General features: G+C 42.7%; 1 protein-coding gene across 1 annotated transcript in view; it reads right to left on the bottom strand.

The window, feature by feature from the left end:
- Nucleotides 1-4146: 4146 nt before the first annotated feature.
- Nucleotides 4147-17444, bottom strand: part of kdrl (kinase insert domain receptor like) — a 46483-nt gene continuing 33185 nt past the window's right edge. Inside the window, 8 exon segments of the mRNA XM_030793107.1 lie at nucleotides 4147-6609; nucleotides 9342-9442; nucleotides 9766-9844; nucleotides 10678-10717; nucleotides 10720-10798; nucleotides 12193-12298; nucleotides 15323-15422; nucleotides 17208-17319. Coding sequence (XP_030648967.1) covers nucleotides 6432-6609; nucleotides 9342-9442; nucleotides 9766-9844; nucleotides 10678-10717; nucleotides 10720-10798; nucleotides 12193-12298; nucleotides 15323-15422; nucleotides 17208-17319 — 795 coding nt within the window. The 3' untranslated portion in view covers nucleotides 4147-6431.

Below are 17444 nucleotides of genomic sequence, written 5' to 3'. Positions count from 1 at the left end.
ATCGGCATGTGCTTAAACTATTCTGCACATCTTGTATGCAAAAAATAAACTTTCCTAGGTTTGTATCTTTGATGTGCTATGATTTAGACAACTGAGTCATGCACATTTTCAATGGGAAACGTTGTGATACACAGATGACTGCCATTCCTTTGAAATTACAGAGACATGTTGCACAACGCTTGCTCTATTTATAGCATGTGTTTTCCTCACTGTCATTCTTTACAAATCAATTCATGCTGCTTTCCGTACAGAAAATATGGCTAGATAGACCTCATAGAGTAACATGATTTCTATTCTTGTTTGAATGATATATTTTTTTTTTTTTGCCTTCTTGTTCTCTCTTCTTTGCATCTGTACTCTTCCTCCCTGTCAATCTTTCCAAATGTGTTCATTCAGCTTTCGGATTTGTGATCCACAAGTAACATGCACGGACAAAGTCCACTTAAAAGATTTGAATCAACAAAATGCAGTGTAGCTCAATATGATTTGAATTACGTATTTGTTGAGGGGTACATTAGATTCACGGGTTTATCAGATGAGTGGGAAGTAAAATGCCTCGTCTTGTGTTATTCACAGAAACATCCTTTTCAAAGGCTCAGAGTGGCAGTGGTCCAAAAACCTGTCAAAAGATCAAGCATTCACCAAAGTCCAACTGCAAACCCCACCCCCCGCAAAAAAAAAATACTTTAATGAGACTGTTTCACCCATGAGATTGAAAGATTTTGCATATATTTCCATGCCTATCAAGTTGGAGCGAATCACCACACGACAGTGTTGCTTTGTAATTGGAGAAGAAGAGAAGAGTTAAGCTGGTGAAGAGACAGTTTAGGGGCATGGGAAAGACGCGGTGACTGCTTGACTATAATGGCATGAGAAGAAGACGCTGCCGTTCGTGAGCACAAACACATGTTTGTGGCGGGTTGCAGTGTTAATCCCGTCTAAGACCTCTCTGACTCCGTGCTTGTGACGATGACGCTTCTGTCAGGAGATGTCTCTCCTCTCCTGATTCTGTCATTCTCTGTGTCCTCAGCGTCACCAAAGGCGCCGGTGACCCTCAGGACATGTCTATTAAGATGAGCCCAAATGTGGGGCTTCGTCGCTTCCTGTTGTCTGCAACCACAAGCCCCTCCCCCCCCCCCTCTTCTGTGGTTGTAAACATATTGTCAGAATGAATGTGTTCTGACTAAGATTTTCCTTGTTGTGAATTTTTTTTTTTGCCGGCATTTGTCAGCAGTATGACATTACCATGCATCATTCATGAATTCATAAGTAATTCCATCTTGTTTTTCCTCACTGTATAACTCGGAGGTGTTTTTTTTTCTTTTCTTTTCTCCTCTTTTTTACTAACTGGGCAGATCTAACGAATTCTTTCACATATCACCCCAAACTGTACTTTAGAGACTTAAGAAATTTTTGATTTTTTATTTTGAGCAAAATCTCTCTATCTTTCTGTCTCATGTTATGTTTTTTTAATTTTCTTTTGTTTTGTTTTGTTTTTTTGTTTTTTTAGTTTATTTATTTATTTTTTTTTGAGATCAACAGACCAAGGTATGACTGGGCTGCTTTGTGAGACCTTGTAAGATAAGCTTTTTAGTTTTCATTTTGTAGGATCAGCACCATGTAGACTTTTGCACCTCCTTGGTCTGGTATGTCTGCTTGACCCCTGGTAGAGTTTATGCTCTCTTTGGTCAAAGATCGCCCGAAACCCACCTTACCCCCCTCCGGTGGTGCTGAGGGCGTTCTGAGGTTAATTTCTGGCCGTGCTTTTAAAAGCAGCTCCGGTTATCAATTTTTGGTCTCTCTGGCTTCCTCTCTGGGAAAAGATATGAATGAATGAAGCTGTCTGATCTGTGGAGAACATCCGGCTTATTGTTCTGGTTCTAGGTGAGAGGCACGGATGTGTCCCCCTGCCCAACACACCTTCTCCAGGCGGAATCTGGGAAGCGCATTGAATCGGAGACGTGGGGAACATGACTGAACCACTGGGTATTAACATGAGGCAGGGGGCTTCAAATTAGGGGCATGGTAGAATTTCAAGGTGTTTTGTTTTCACTCTGATTATAAAAATGGGTTTTGGCAGGCTTTCAGAGTTCCCTCAAGGCGCCAACTCTGTTTTAGTGATTAATGGAGCATCCTGCCACTGGGGGCTGTGTTTTCCTTGGGAAGGGTCTGTGGAAATGGTAGCAGAGGGATTTACATACATCCAATTGTTAAAGGAAAGAAACAAAAACAGAACCCACTAGGTGAGGGTCTTTAATTAGATGCAAACGGGATGTTTTTCTGGTAGAGCGATTTCATAGGTTCCATTGTGTTATGACCGGGGTTTAAAGCCCAAAAGCAGAACACAAGTCATGATTTGGGGTGAATGTGCAAACTGCTCTTCTGTTGCTTTCATTCCTCTTTCTTCATTAACGATTTCATTCGTTAAAAGCTTTTCTCTGCTTTTCATGAAAAAAAGGCCAAATATTTAGTTAACGTCAGCACAATACAGGGGCATATGATCAAAGAGCCACTGAAAATTGTTATCATTTTTAAGAGTGCTGCCAGAGGGAATTCTTTTTATTTTCATCTTTATGAAACAATTATCGCTTCATTCCTGCCATGCAAATACAGCCTATGGTTTGTTTACAATACTTCAGAGTAAAGGATGAGGATATTGGCCAGGCTGCCATAGCAACATATCATATGGATGATATCGCTTTACATATTACTTATGAAGACTGTGCGTGTGTGTGTGTGTGTGTGTGCCTACATACACGCATGTGCCTGTGTTACCCTGTGGGTTGCTTAGCAGTTAGAGTGATAAATGGTTGTGGGGATTTGTGAATCATGCAGGATTTTTCCATTAGGCTCTAAACGCTCAATTAACTCAGTTATGTTTCATGTTTCCCTACATGTCTAGCTCCTTACCAGGTTTGCGCTTTTTTTTTTTTTTTGTCTACGAGCTCCTACTAAGACATCTGGTTTGGCTAAGTCCTTGATTAATCCTTGATTAGTAGCATGAGGCTTGAAAGGTTTGGTTCAGAGCAAAATATCTATGGGTCTCCAAGGCTAAAACTGAGCATATTATGCATAAGGGATAAACTCTGTGTGACAAAATGTACTGTGTTCAGTTAAATGCTTCTCATTTATTCAGTTAGAATGTATCATCAAAGGCTTAAAAAGCAACATAAATCAAACAGTTAAAATGAGATGATTGTATGTTTTGACGGCTGCTGCGTGTGGGAGGTGGAGATCATTCCCTAAGCACTGAGACTGCGTGTTCTTCCTGTGTGTGTGTGTGTGTGTGTGGAAAAAAACCGGTGTGCGTGAATGCTCCTCTGTGTTTGTGACGAAAAGATGATGACCTTTGACCCTCCCTTTAACATCCTTCCCTTGTTTGTTTACGACTCATATTCCGGAGTAAGTGAACGTCTTACTCGACCTGCTTAGCGATGTTAAATAACGTATCCTGCCTGTTCCCAAACCAAGGCGCGCACGTTTTAAGCGCCACGTCAAGTTCACTGTAAACACACCTCGTCCCCTTGTACGACGAGCGGAGACGGTCGCGAGCTCAACCCGGCCTTTGGAGCCATTCAATCCGGGCACACCTTGTGCCATTGCTGGGGGGTGGGGGTGGGGGTGGGGGTGGTGGACTGTTGGGCAATAGGAAATCCGGTGCTGGGAAGCCATTACGGGAATGCTTTAGAGGGAACCTTCTTTTCCTGCTCACCGAAGGAATTGTCACGGTGACAGGCAGACTGCCGACGCCTCGGCGAGCCTCGCCTTGCCCCACTCAGGAAGCGCGGCCTTTGCAGACGAGAAACAGAGGGAGAACTGGCTCCGGTGACACATGCTCTGACTATTTTGATATACAGGGACACATTCGTAATGCGAGCGATTGACAGAAATTCCTTTGTAATGGGTCTTGTGGGACACTTTTACCATTACGTGTAGTCATGTCAGGATATGAAGCGTTGCACCTCATTTGATAATGGAAAAGTGGATCTACACAGGCATGCTGAAAGGACAGAATCTCTTTTTTTTTTTTCTTACTGTGATTTGTTTTGTTACTATCATATTTATAATCATTACTTATGCCTTAAGTTGGACTATGGATATTTGTGAAACTTCAGACAATTAGTCATGACTCTGGGCAAGCAGTCATGTATAAATATATAGATCTTTATTTAATCAAATACCCTTATGCTTGGTTAATATTAAAATACATTTAGTGTACAAAAACAAACAAAGAAAAAAAAATCTATGTTTGATAAAAAATATCAGTGCATATATTTTAACTCCTTCAATAGACAAACATACCAATGATTCAATAATAATACAAATATGGTTTGGCAGTACATGTTGTTTGAAAAGATGGTTTCTATTGTAATTTTGATATGAATACTGGCACCTAATACAAGTGGTTAACAAACAATGAGCTAATATCTCTCTTGATCGCTGGTGTGAAAATCTTAGAGTGGCTGTTCTAAAGACTACCCCTTTCATAATACAACGGTTACAATGGTGTTAATTCTGAAACAAACAAACAAAAAAAAAAACCTTGGCTATGTCTGTGCTAATACCATAATTGACTATGTCTGCATTAATACCATAATTTACAATGACCTTTTACGATGTGGTGACCAGCCTGTTGACAATATTATATGCGCTTAGTATCCCTGTAGCCTGCCCTGCAAGCTTTAGTTAACATTTAAAATAAAATAAAAATAAAAGGATTAATAACGGAATGCTCCCATTACTGACATTTGGGTTATTGACAGAAAATCAACCTTTTTTTTGATAATAATAATAATAATGAATACAGTAGTGTAAACAGCACAAAAGCCTTGTATTAGTCACTGGGTTGTAACGGTTTCAATGCGAGGCAGGGCAGAACAAAGCCTTTGGTATAATTAAAACCTTGGTTAATAATTGATGGCGTATGTTTCATATTAAATACACGTCGATTATTTATTCACCAGTGCTTCCTGTGACAGTTTCGACCGTATAAAAATCCCAAAGGGAGCTCGTGTTTTCAAACGGCTGTGCACGCATCAGAATAATCTCTAAGGTGTGTCTCTGTGCACACTCTTCCCTTTCAAAAATAAACCTATACGGTCTCAAAACAAAAAAGAAAATGGCATTACACTAGGGTAGAAGCGGAGATTCAAATAAAATCCTTCAGTGAAAACACTATATTCCCAGTGTGAGGAGTTAAGTCATGGGAGTAGAACAGGCCATGTGTACACATTTTTAGACAGGTTTTAGTGTGGACCAGAGCATAGCCGAGTTATTCTACGCTGCCCCAACAAGCCTGGTCCGAAAAGATTAAACCTCGTCTGTGAGGTGATTAAATCAAAGTTGCCTGCATGAGAGGCACAAAAAATCGTCATGAAAATCAAAGCTACGAATGTTGACTTACCTTAGAATGATTTACCTCATATTGACCCATGAGGTGAGGCAAAAAACAAACCAAAAAAAAAAGCCTAATCCAAGCGTCCGGCCTGCTAGGGTTTCATTACCATATTCCACAGAGGGGCATTTTTCAGACAGCACATTCAATTATTCAGAACCTGCGGTATTAGCTGTCTTGACAGTTGCCTTTATAAACATGAGCTTTAACATGTTCAAACATATAACTGTGTTTTTTCATTTAAATATTTGTTTGAAGAGCAAAAACCTCTAACCAATTCAGAAAACGATTTCAGTGTAATAAAATAAAAAAAATTAAATAAAATATCAAATAACTTTCCAGTTTTCATTTCAATAAAATATCTGATCGGATAAAAATAACAATAAGAGTTCACGGCCTCCTCTTCATTGAGATAGTTTTCTTTTAATATCTATATCTATACATATATATATATATATATCTTTAATATTCCTCATATTTTAACAATGCTCTGCCACCAAATTTGTGTTCTGATTCTTCTTCCATTCCTTGATCAAAGTTGCACTGTAAAGCTGTAAATGTGGTGTGCTTGTTGTATTCACAGTAGATAGGAAATATACCTGAGGTGGTCTACAGCTGTATCTGTGGCTAACACAGATGTATGGCGTGGAAAAGCAGCACTTGAGATTCTGGGCTAAACAGAGAGAAGATCACACGCGTCTCTTCTGGATACTCTGTGCCACATGACACTGGGATTACTTCTGAAAAGTGCTCGCACCCACTAGACAGATCTAGTTTGAAGTTGGTTGGAAAAATTGGGCTGAACTGACCAAAAGTTACAAAATGCAGAGTCTACTTTAAAAACCTAACCGAGAAGCAAACTGAATTTGAAAAAAGAACACGTGGAAACGAAAAAAAAGGGAGGAAGCATTTTTCTACAAAGTTGGGATGTCCAGAGCTGTAACTGAAGCGAAGGTAAAAAGTCTTGAGCCAGTCACTTTGAATTGTCCAGGGGCAAAGGGATCCGGCCCCTGCCGGCTCATGGGTACAGGCAGACCTAGACGGGTGGAGTGGAGTAGCGAATCACAGAGTTGTAGTCGGGTGGTGGACTGTGACACTCGAGTTCAGGATCCAGGGACGAGTCCTCCAAGCTGAAGTCCAGAGAACTGACACCTGGAGGATACTTCTCCTTCTCCCCGTCAGAGAGAATGGACTCCTTGCTCTTACTCTTCATCCTGGAGAGGAGAGGAGGAGCAGAGGAGAGGAGGAGGAGAGCAGACCTTCAGTTAAACGGCTTTTGAGCATGTCTGGTCTTTTGGTCTGAAGAATAGCAAGTGAACTTTATGTGTGCATTGTTCCATAATTATCGTGTCAAACTGTGATCTATGTCTAGCTTGACCCTTGACGGCACCTATTATTGTTGTTAGACTGCCTACGTGCGCACCCTTGCAGTTCAGGAGTCACTGAATTGACTAGCATTGTCTTTTTGTTGCCATGGGTCTCCATAAGTCTCTTTCCCCCTTCAAGGGCAAAGGGTCAGACATCCTAAAGTAAATCATTGAGTGTGCAGAGCTATTTGTCTGTGGCTTTGCAAGGATTTAGAGTGACAATTCACTCTAATATCCATAGAAGAAGAACTGACATAGGTTTTTTTTTTCCTTGTGTTGGGCAGGACTATACATTTAAGGGCTCTCACTGTATGAGCTTAAAAGCTTACAGAAGTGCGGTCAAAGCTTGGCACTCCTTATATGTGTAGACAAAGTGTGTTTGTGTGTGTGGTGGGGGGAGGTTGCCAGGTGGAATTTCTTCAGCACAAAGCAGACAAGGCCGTTATAGGGAGCCCTGGGAGGGCCTAGAAATGCTTTAGAAGGTCAAAGGTGGCAGTGATCGAGTGGTCGCCCAGCAGGGGCCACCTCCCCGCAATGTATAGATCATTCTCTGCATTTTTCAAGTGGCTCCTTTTCCCATGGCAGAGACCATGGAAACGTGGGCAAGGCTATGCCCGCTGATTGTGGGCTTTGCCCGCCTTTTGTGCCATATAGGGGAATACTGTGGAGGGCACTGTAAATAGAATGATGGAGTGGGATTTTGGTGTGGTGGTGGTGTGTGTGTGTGTGTGTGTGGGGGGGGGGGGGGGCAATGGTTGCTGTGGCAGGGAAGATAGAATGTGTATAATGAAACCAAGGCCTTGTGGTGGTATGTTCATTGGAGCTCATTAATCACACTGAGGGAGAAAAAAAAAATAAAAGCTCATAAATTCATATCAAATCTGTGTCCTGCGGCTGTTTTTATTTTCTTGTTCCTGTTGTGACAGTTTATGGTTCTTGTGTATTTTCTGATGCTTGCATTTTTTTGCTGTGTGTGCAGTTTGAAAAACTTCTCACAACTCTGTGTACTCTCTTCTCGGGGGGGGGGGGGGGGGGGGGGGGGGGCATATTAACCCATACATCTGCGACACGGAGAGGGCTGAAAACTCGGCGGTTCACTTTTTGGCTGTGCTTATTTCAGTGATTATCTCAGCCAAAAATTTACCAGAGCCAAAAGCTTGTTTTTTTGTGACCCAGAAACTTTGATTACAGACTGAATGTTTGTTTTCAATTTATTTGTGTTCAGCCTAAACTTCTGTCCTTCTGCCTGAGGAAATTTTTCAGACAGTGCAGACATTCCCGAAAATAACAACGACAAAATGTGACCACCGTTTGAATACCTCGTCTGTGTGCCAGCGAGCAGGGGCTCTGATGCGGAGAACGGCCACAAAGTCAACAAGTCATTGATTTGTAATGAACTATCAAAGAAACGTCTGTGTCATAGAGCGATAATCTCTAATAATCTAGTTGATAAAGAGACAGGATGATGTACAGTCTGAAAAGACCGTGTCTGGACATAATAACCTTTGTAGGTTAACCCTGGCCTTGACTGGTGTGCCAGACTGTGATAAAAACCCTCTCAGGCCCCTGTCATCCATCCAGACCCTCGGCTTATCCAGGCCAACGGGCCACAATGAGAGGTTTAACATTGCAGCTAGGCTATCACAGCATCCTCTTTAAACAGCCGTAGTCCTACAGCACAGCCACCTAAACAGAGTGCAAGCTCAACTATTTCATTTCTGCAGTAGAAAAAAGAAAAGAAAAGAAAAGGAAAAAAAAGACTTACTAGGCTGTCTGACTAAGAGTTTGACACGACAAAGTTCTTTAGGTGTTTGGTTTTTTTTTTGGTTTTTTTTTACAGTGGTGTGATTTGTATATGAAATGTTTCAGCCTGTGTTTTGGGGGAATCCTCCCACACTGCAGTGCTGGATATAGTTGGCTGCCGATTGAGGAGCCAAATTTTGAGGATTAAAATAATCCTGACAGAGCCTGAGCCCATGTTCAAATAGCTTCTTTCAATATGTCCTTTTTTTTTTGTTTTTGTTTTTAAATCAAAAGTACTTTACCCTGAGTGATTACAGTGAGGTTAAAATATTATCTGTGTCAGAGCTGGCTTACATTCACTTAACATACGTGAATTTGTCACGTGGATTAAGGTAAGCCGCTGTTTCATTTTAATGTCCTGGCAGCTTGTCATAGTTCACTGCAGAAACAGTCAAGAGTCAGAGAGGCAGAAAACAACCTCAGAAACAATCTAATACAAAGACATTAGTCACAAGCCCCCAAAGGAGCAAGCCAGTTTTCACCAGTCACACGTCCAGTCTTTGCCTTTGTTGTCTGGCTGTTAGAGTTGTCACCTTGGGCAATATCCCTCCTCTGTGTCATTATGTCTTCGACTCTCTCGCCCGGGAAACTCTCACAAAGAGAAAGGCCGTTAGGGTTGGGTTGGGGGGGGGGGGGGGGGGGGGGCTCCTACCATCTACATTCCACCCCAGCAGGGGGGTTTCTAGGGGCCGGGGCAACAACTCCTGCTTCCTCCTCCTACGGTTCTGGATGCGGTCGGCAACGGGCTTAAGTGGGATTACACGCATTATACTTACGCAAGAGCCATGATACTCAGGGGGCGGGCGAGAGACTCGAGGCGCTTCAGCGTCTTCAGATCATCAGACGAGAGTCCCATGCCACTGTCTGACTGGCCTCCCTGTTTGGAAGATAAAAAAAAAAAAACCCAAAACAATACAGACAAAAGTCATGCTCTGAACTAAACCGACAGGTTCATCTGTGAGGATGGCTGTGATTCAAGCTGGATGAGAGTGGGCCAAAATACACTTCTGTGTATTAGTAGCATCCATCCGAATTTGTATATGATTCTGTTTTGTGGTCCTTGTGTTAGCTACATTGCCACGTGAGTATACTGCGCTTCGTCTGATTACTATGGTGTCATATGTATGTGTGTGTGTGTGTGAGTGTGTGTGTGTGTGTGTGTGTGTGTCAAGGAGTAGAGGGTGAAAAGAAGTCCTTCACCTCATGGACCTCGTTTGTTCCATTCTCAATGGTGACCTCATCAAACGTCTTCACGCTAGCAGGGCGGATCTTGATGTTCCTGTAGGGGGATAAAATGTCCACCGTTAGCTTCCAAAAGTGGAAAATGTTTTGGTCAGTAAAATTCCACCGTTAGTGGCGGGCCAGAACACTCAATAAAAAAAAAAAAAAAAAAGGAAGAATGAAAACTAAATCAATTTGATTTCAGAGTTTCATAGTGTCAGTAGAGCTGCTGTCAAAATAAACTCAGGGGGCTTTCGTAGGACTTTTCAGGCTCAAGAATTATCAGCTAGCATCTCCAGATCAGCTTTAGGGATAACTGTCACTCTGCGTTTCGACACCATTTTCAATAAACACACTTACAGGACCTGTGAAAATACAAGAGTTGGACAAATATTATCTTAAGTGCACATAAATCCTGAAGCTGTGTTTGTGCACGGGGAGGAAATTCCTTGAGGGGGCCAATGGTGTTCCACGCTCTCTCACCATGGCTTTAATGGTGTACATGTCTTATCAAAACTCAGCCAGTGCTTTCTTTGCCCTTAATCACAACCCTGGTGCACTCTCGAGAGTGCAGCACAGGGACCAGCTGCAGTGAATGTTTAGTTAGCGCCGTATCCACTGAACGTTACGTGGAAATTAGAGAAAATCGAGGGAAAAGCTTTATCTCACTGGAACCTAATACATAACGTCAGGGGAATTCCTGCAAAGTTAGTGGTTCTCGTTTCGCGGGTTTGCTCTTTTCTACTCTTCTGGGGTTTTTTTTTTTTTTTTCCTTTTATTTTTTTGTTCAGAACGTGAGGCCAAGGAAAGTACTACTTCACAAAACACCTGAAATGTGAAAAGTCTTTGGGTGAGAGTAAGAAGCCAGACAGGTCTCCCTCTTCTCCTTACCACGTGCCGCCCGAGTCTCTCACAGAGACGGGTCTGGTGGGGTCTCCTCGGTGGGGGTTGGGTTGGAGGGGTTCTCTTTGGTCAGCAAGGCTGTGTTGATGGGGATGTAATGCTTTCCCTCCTGAGAGAAAGAAATGCATACATTCAGAGAGCTACAACTAATTACAGTCCCCCGCAACCGAGCTGTTATTGTATGACGTAGTTACACGTTTGGAGAAATTAGATCCATTCACTATGACCCCTTTCACACACGTGCAGTTTTACGTGTAAATGCTCTGGCAATTTACCAGGACAAGGTTACATTTCAACACCAGAGTCGAAATGCCCGGGAAGCTGATCCAGCAAATTGCCAGGACCACACCTAAAAAGATTCCCAGCAACGATCTGCTTAGAGTCAAGTGTGAACAAATGCAGGAACATTGCCGGATAAGAGGATGACGTTTTTGATGATGTTTTTGTCCTGAGACTTACTTGTAGCAGGTTGTGTCAGATTACTGTGAATGGATCCAATCAGTTAAACGAAAGCTTGCAAACCGGTGACAAGCAATCAGCAAACATAAGCAAAGTGATAAAAAAAAAATTACTGTTAAAGAAACTTATGGTAAATTAATTACACTGTCAACTAGACTGTGCATTTGGTTGCGGGGTCTGGGTGGGTTGAATCTACTTTGGAACATTTCCAGTGTATCGCTATACTGCACTATGCATTGTCAGGCCGTGCCTGTTTTTATCATGCCTCTGTGGATTCTCATAACTCTGTTCTCTCAGCCCTGTTCTCTTTGAACTGGTTCTGACTAACGACCTGTGTCAGGACCCAGATCCTCAATCTATGGCTCTTTGTCAAAGAGGATCAGTTCCCTTATTTGTGTAATAACAGGGAAAAAGAATAATCCTTATGTCTGGAAAATCACATTTTTAGACGCTTATACGATGAGACAGCTATTCTGGTTTTCATTCAAGTTCCTCATTTGTAGTGGGAATAATCCTCCGGGATCTGAAAGCAGGGACACAGCCTTGATATGCCTCAATAAAACAACAATAACAACAACAAGAAACGAGAAAAAAATCTCCTCTGTGTGGATTTGACACAACTAAAGCATTAGTATTTATATATCTTTCTCGAAAGGGAAATGAGTGAACGTGTTGATTGTGACTTCCCTTCTAACTTACTTTGACTACTCCCTTGGCTTGTCTGAACGTCCTCAGTGTGGCTTACTCAAATTCAAAGCTACCATTTCCTGAGCGCCTGCTCCGTGTGACTCATTCTCCGGATCAGTGACTAATCTCATTGTTGTTGAGGACGATTTGTAAATGTGCTGTGGTGCGGATTCCCTTTGCAGTGTGGGGAAAAGCTTCCCTTTTCGTGTTAAATAGCTGTGATTAAGTAATAACCAAAGCCCAATATCTGACACTTGCTTCTTCAGAAAACCATTACTGAATTTAAAAAAGAAAAAAAAAAAAACTAGGCTGTCACTAATGTAAATGAATAAAGTCTTGTGGCAGTTTGGTGCTTACCTGCTGTACACTTGCTTGAAGCAGGTCTCCCAGTCTTTCCACTAGCTCAGTGAAGGTGGGCCTTTGCAAAGGTTCACCATGCCAACAGTCCAGCATGGTCTGGTATCTGCAGAGAGCACACACACACACAGACAAACACACACACACACACACACACATATATCAGCATGACTGCACTAAAAAGCAAACCATGAACACTCACTGTGCCTGATGGTCAACGCCAATAAATCAAAGTCTCTAAGCAGCCCCCCCCCCCAAATTCTCATGAATTACTGCCTCTCGGACACCCCAGTCTGTCTGATCTGACCTGTAGGTGGCTGTCTGCTCATTTGCCATTATCCAATCGCTCCTAGTCATTAATAATTTTCAGAGGGTCTAAGGGCAAAGCAGGGTTGTTTTCATTTCACAAGTTTAGAAAAGCACAAGCAACAGCAAAGACAGCTCCCCTCTTTTGATGAGTTATCAGCGTCTCTCTCTCTCTCTCTCTCTCTCGCCATGTGGGACTTCTCAGAACCATCTCTCGAGTGTCCAGTACAGGGTTCTGTAATGGTGTGTCTCAGCTGTGGAGATGGTGTGTCCATCTATGGAACACCGAAAGCGGGGTCTTGGTGAGCGCACCTGCATGTCAGTGAACGTGATCTGGAGACAACCGAGCCTTATCCAGGTACTAGCACTCGCTTGGCCGCACTCACAGACCTTTACATAAATAAAGCTAAATGGCCAGTCGACCTGGTATTCTCCTTGGGCTGGCACCAGATTGAGGGCAATTTGGCTTCTGGGAAAATTACAGTAACAGCAGATGGTTCATTACTTCCTTTACTCCATCCTGCCTAGTCTTTACTCTCTGCATCTGGGTTTGCACTCAGTGTTCAGTGGAATGGATGCATTCTTCTTCTCACTGCAGAGGTGGTTCACTAGAGGAAGCAGATCTGCTGTAATGGCTATTTTAATTAATCCTCTTGTCCAGATGGAAGAGCTCCTGACATGAACGGGAACACCGGAAAAAAATGTCAACGTGTGGTTCCCTTAAAAATCAATGGGACACGCAGATATTCGGGATCCCCAACACGTTGCGCTCCAACTTCCTGACTGCTCCATAATCAGAATAATTTGGAAATCATATACTGGGAAGCAAGTCACTGCCGCTCCATAGAGGGCAGTTAAAGCAGAGATGATCCAATGACTGTAAATCACTGAGCATGATTTTGGCGAGAAGGACATCTTCCCATTTAAAAAAAAAAAAAAAAAAGTCTTGAGTTGTTGACCATCCTCCACATTTTCATGAGGGTATACGAAATATATCAAGCAGGACAGCTGTCTACGCCAGGTCACATTCCAGTTGAATGGGTGCACCCACTTTGAAAGTGCAGACGTACCATCCAACATCTCTCCCAGCCTCTTTTATCACGCATATAATGTGTGTGTGTGTGGGGGGGGGGGGGGGGTCAGGTCAGGGTCAGGGTCAGGGTCAGGGTTAGGATTTGGGTTACAGACTGGATCTGAGACTGAGGCCTACATCAGTTTTCTGAGAAGTAACACCAGACATATGGTGCTAATGCTATCACCAATCCATTCTTCGAAAACAAGAGGCGAGCAAAGAGGCATATTTCATTCAGTTCTTATCTTCAGGCTCCATTGATGACTGTTTGAACCCAAATGGAAAGACTTTTCCTCGCTCTGACGTGGAACTTGGCACCAGATTAGTACGGCATTCACTTGGATACCCTACATTTAAATCTTGAGATCTGGATTAGGTTAGCAGATCATCTCCAATCACCATCTTCCATGGCCCCTTGCTAGGCTCAGTTGGCTTCATTTGGCACAGCTGAGTCTGCTCCGTTTTACTAGGTTATAAATCACACATAGAACTTTTATTCTTTCCAAATAAACACAATGGGATCTGACCCCCATTACCATTGATATTAAATGAAAAGCGAGTGCCTCGCAAGGGCCCATACAGTGGAGTTGGAGATCGAGGGCAACGTTCAGGAAACGATAGCGTGACCTTGATTGGGAGCAGGTAGTAAACCTCTCTCTTCTAATAGAGCTGGAACCTGTAGCCTGCAAACTGAGGCCCTTCTAACAAGGTGTCTTAGGAGTTTTCCCAGCGTACAGTCATCCATCTGTCAGTAATGCCGATCAGAACTTTTTCCATTCCATTCCGCGTCTCCTCTTTAATACCACAGGACCACATGGGGGTAACTAATATTTTGTTACGCCCCGGGCAACCGAGAGCTTCTTGCTCCGGGGCTTTGTACTCGCAGGGGGAGTATCTTGCCTGAGGTCTGCCTGAGTCACATGCCCAAAGGTGCTGCCACAGAGTCCTGCCACCCTCTGCTACACAGGTGGGCCGGGAGCTTTAATGTGCGGCCAGGTTACGGCTGTGTGGATGTCAGGGGGAAAATGGATCTCTCCGTCTAACAACCGCTACCCCCCCCCACCCAACCCCCTGCCAATCAGAAGCTTCCCCCTTTTAAGCTTGCATTCAAGGGATAATGGTCCCACGAAGCCTAAGAGTTCTCATAAGAGTTTTCTTCAAGTAGTGAAATCAGATACATTTCTCTTTTTTTTTCTCTCTTTCTTTCTTTTCACTGGTACTGATATAGGAAGCTTGCTTTGCCTTCCCTTCTCTTTTTGCTCCAAGCGTAGGTCACTTGCCAGAAACCCTGAGGGGTTGTTTCAGGGGGTTGGGGGGGGGGGTGGTGGCAGAGAGAGGAAAAAGAAGGAAATTTGTTCCGAGCCCGCTGAAAAGTCTCAGGGCTCATTTACTGGCGCGCCACTAAAGAAATCCCAGAAGAACTATTTGTCCACAGAAGTACATTAAAGTTTATTCATACGTACTTAGTGTATGTTGGCATGTGAGCAATGCCAGAGCTGTTTCCACATTTTTGGAAATAATAAAAAAAAAAAAACCATTATGCCGTGTCCCAGAGCAGCGTGAGTTATGAGCTAATGTAAAAGCGCCTCTGCGTGTAGATTCAGTCATTTGTAGGGAAGATACATTCACCACGTTACTACCGACTTACAAGAAAAATTCCCATGAAAAAAAAAAAAAATTAAAATAAATCTATCTGCAGGTCATTGGCTTAACTGTTTTGTATCAGTGATGCATGTGGATTCCATTTCTTACATTTCAGACGAGGCGTATTCGGGCGCTCTCATCCTGGTGCCTTCCTTCAGCCGGCAGCAGAATTCCTCATCAATGTGCAAGCCAGGATAAGGGGAGGCACCTGGGGGGTGGGGTGGGGGGGGGCAGGGGAGAGAGAGAGAGAATGGGTGGTGGTGTTATCAGCAACAACATCTTGTAGACACAGAGGACCGGCCACTTCAAAGGGGGGCTCAACAGTAACTGTGAAGTGGCTCGGGGATCATTAAGATCAGTGAAAAGAAAATCTGAACAAAACAATGCAAGTCAGCAATGTGAGGTATTCAATGCGTGGGGCTGAAAAAACAGAGCCAGGGTTGGAAGACATACAAGTCGGCAGTCGTCTTCAATAAACGTTACTTCAAAGCCAGCATTAGCGATCGCTGAGTGAGGTTATTGACAGATTTGTGTACTTAAAATATCATGAGTCACGAAATAATATTTTCATGTTCTTGTCCAAAATCCTTCATATGATATCAGATAACAACCTCAACCCAATGTAGACATGCAGATCATAACAATGAATCCGAATGAAGGTCCATTACCTAGCAATATTCATGAGACTGCAAACTTCTGACCTACAAACACTATCAGGTTGCAATCCTGATTTGTTTTGCATTTCTCTTGTTCTAGTTTACGGACTTGAGACCATGTTAATGCCACCCAGATGTGCAAGAGGTATGTGTGTGTGTGTGTGTGTCTGTGTGATACAGCACATTGGTTCTGACATGCAGATACTGCTTTGCCTTTTGAAAGCTCTTTCTACCCCCCCCCCCCCCCCCCCCCCCCCAAAAAATGCCTTGTCAGTCTTGTAGGTTTTCACTTTCCTTCTGTAGAGTGTCACGGTCAATGTGGCATAGTTCCCAAAACACTGAATCATTTCACAAGTCATGGCTTCTTAAAGTCATTTCACAAGTCATGACTTTTTAAAGTAAAAGCCAATGGAAGTGCTTGCACAGCCTTTTTATGAAGCCTATTGTCCTACAGTATATATCTGCTACTTAGACTTAAAGGTCAGTAATGGCTTTAGTTGGGGAAACAAACATTTACACGGATCGGGTGCTTAGATACAGTAGGCTTGCTTTTTTTCCAGCCGGGAAAATACAACCTGTTGAAACAGAAGTAATCCTTTCATTTTATTGTCTTGTCTTTTGTCCATGATTTAAAAAAAAAGTAAATAAATCCCTGTTTGAGTGTATCAGTGCCTTCACTTTTTGGTTACTGCCAATGCAACCCAAGTTTAGCAAGACATTCATTGACTTTCACATTGGAAAGAGGAGATAGCTTAGGGCACTTCACAGGCCATGTTTCTCATTTTTGGGAAAGGACTGCATGTTCTGAAGTGCTTTGGTAAAAGCATGTATGGGAATGCATACTCTAAAATCATGTGTGTACAGTTGAACAGGAAATACACGAAGAACAGGACATTTAAGTGGTCTAACATGCGCAGTAAAATCAAACAAAATATCTGAGAAGAAAAATCTGTATGTCAGAAGTAAGCAGCACAGATTAATCTTTTTCTTTTTTTTTCAATGAAACAACTATGTGTAAATAACACAATTCTTAGAAAGCGAATCACTGTGAAAATAAACCATAAAAAAAAAACAAAAAAAAAAAAACAAACTCGTAAATGTTTTTAGACTGTGTCATAATCCAATCCTTAGATGAAAATTAAATCAAGATGTTTGGACATAACAGAGTACATAGAGAAGGAGAAAAGTTTTTAATTTTGGTCTTGCTTGATTTTTCCTTTGCACCATAATTTACAGTGCTGGTGAAACGGTCTCTGTGAGTCAGGATGTACTAGGTCGGCTAAAACATGGTGAAGGATATGTGACTAGCGCCCTTTGAGGAAAGCGTTGATATTTACCCAAAGAGAAGATCTCCCACATCAGGACCCCGAAAGACCACACATCACTCTGCGTGGTGTAGATCTTGTCAAATATGGCCTCTGGCGCCATCCACTTTAAGGGCAGTCTAGCCTGTGGACCAAGATGAAGATAAAAACCTCCAATTCAGCTGCAGGCCCAGCTCACCTGAATGAAAAACTCCTCCCAGTTTCCCAGTAACCCAGTTACAGTTAGCGGCCGCATTAAAATAATGGGCT

Source organism: Chanos chanos, chromosome 2 (genome assembly GCF_902362185.1).
Source record: "Chanos chanos chromosome 2, fChaCha1.1, whole genome shotgun sequence".
NCBI classification, from domain to species: Eukaryota; Metazoa; Chordata; class Actinopteri; order Gonorynchiformes; family Chanidae; genus Chanos; species Chanos chanos.
The sequence above is the reverse complement of the archived record's forward strand: the minus strand, read 5'-3'. Positions and strand labels throughout refer to the sequence as shown.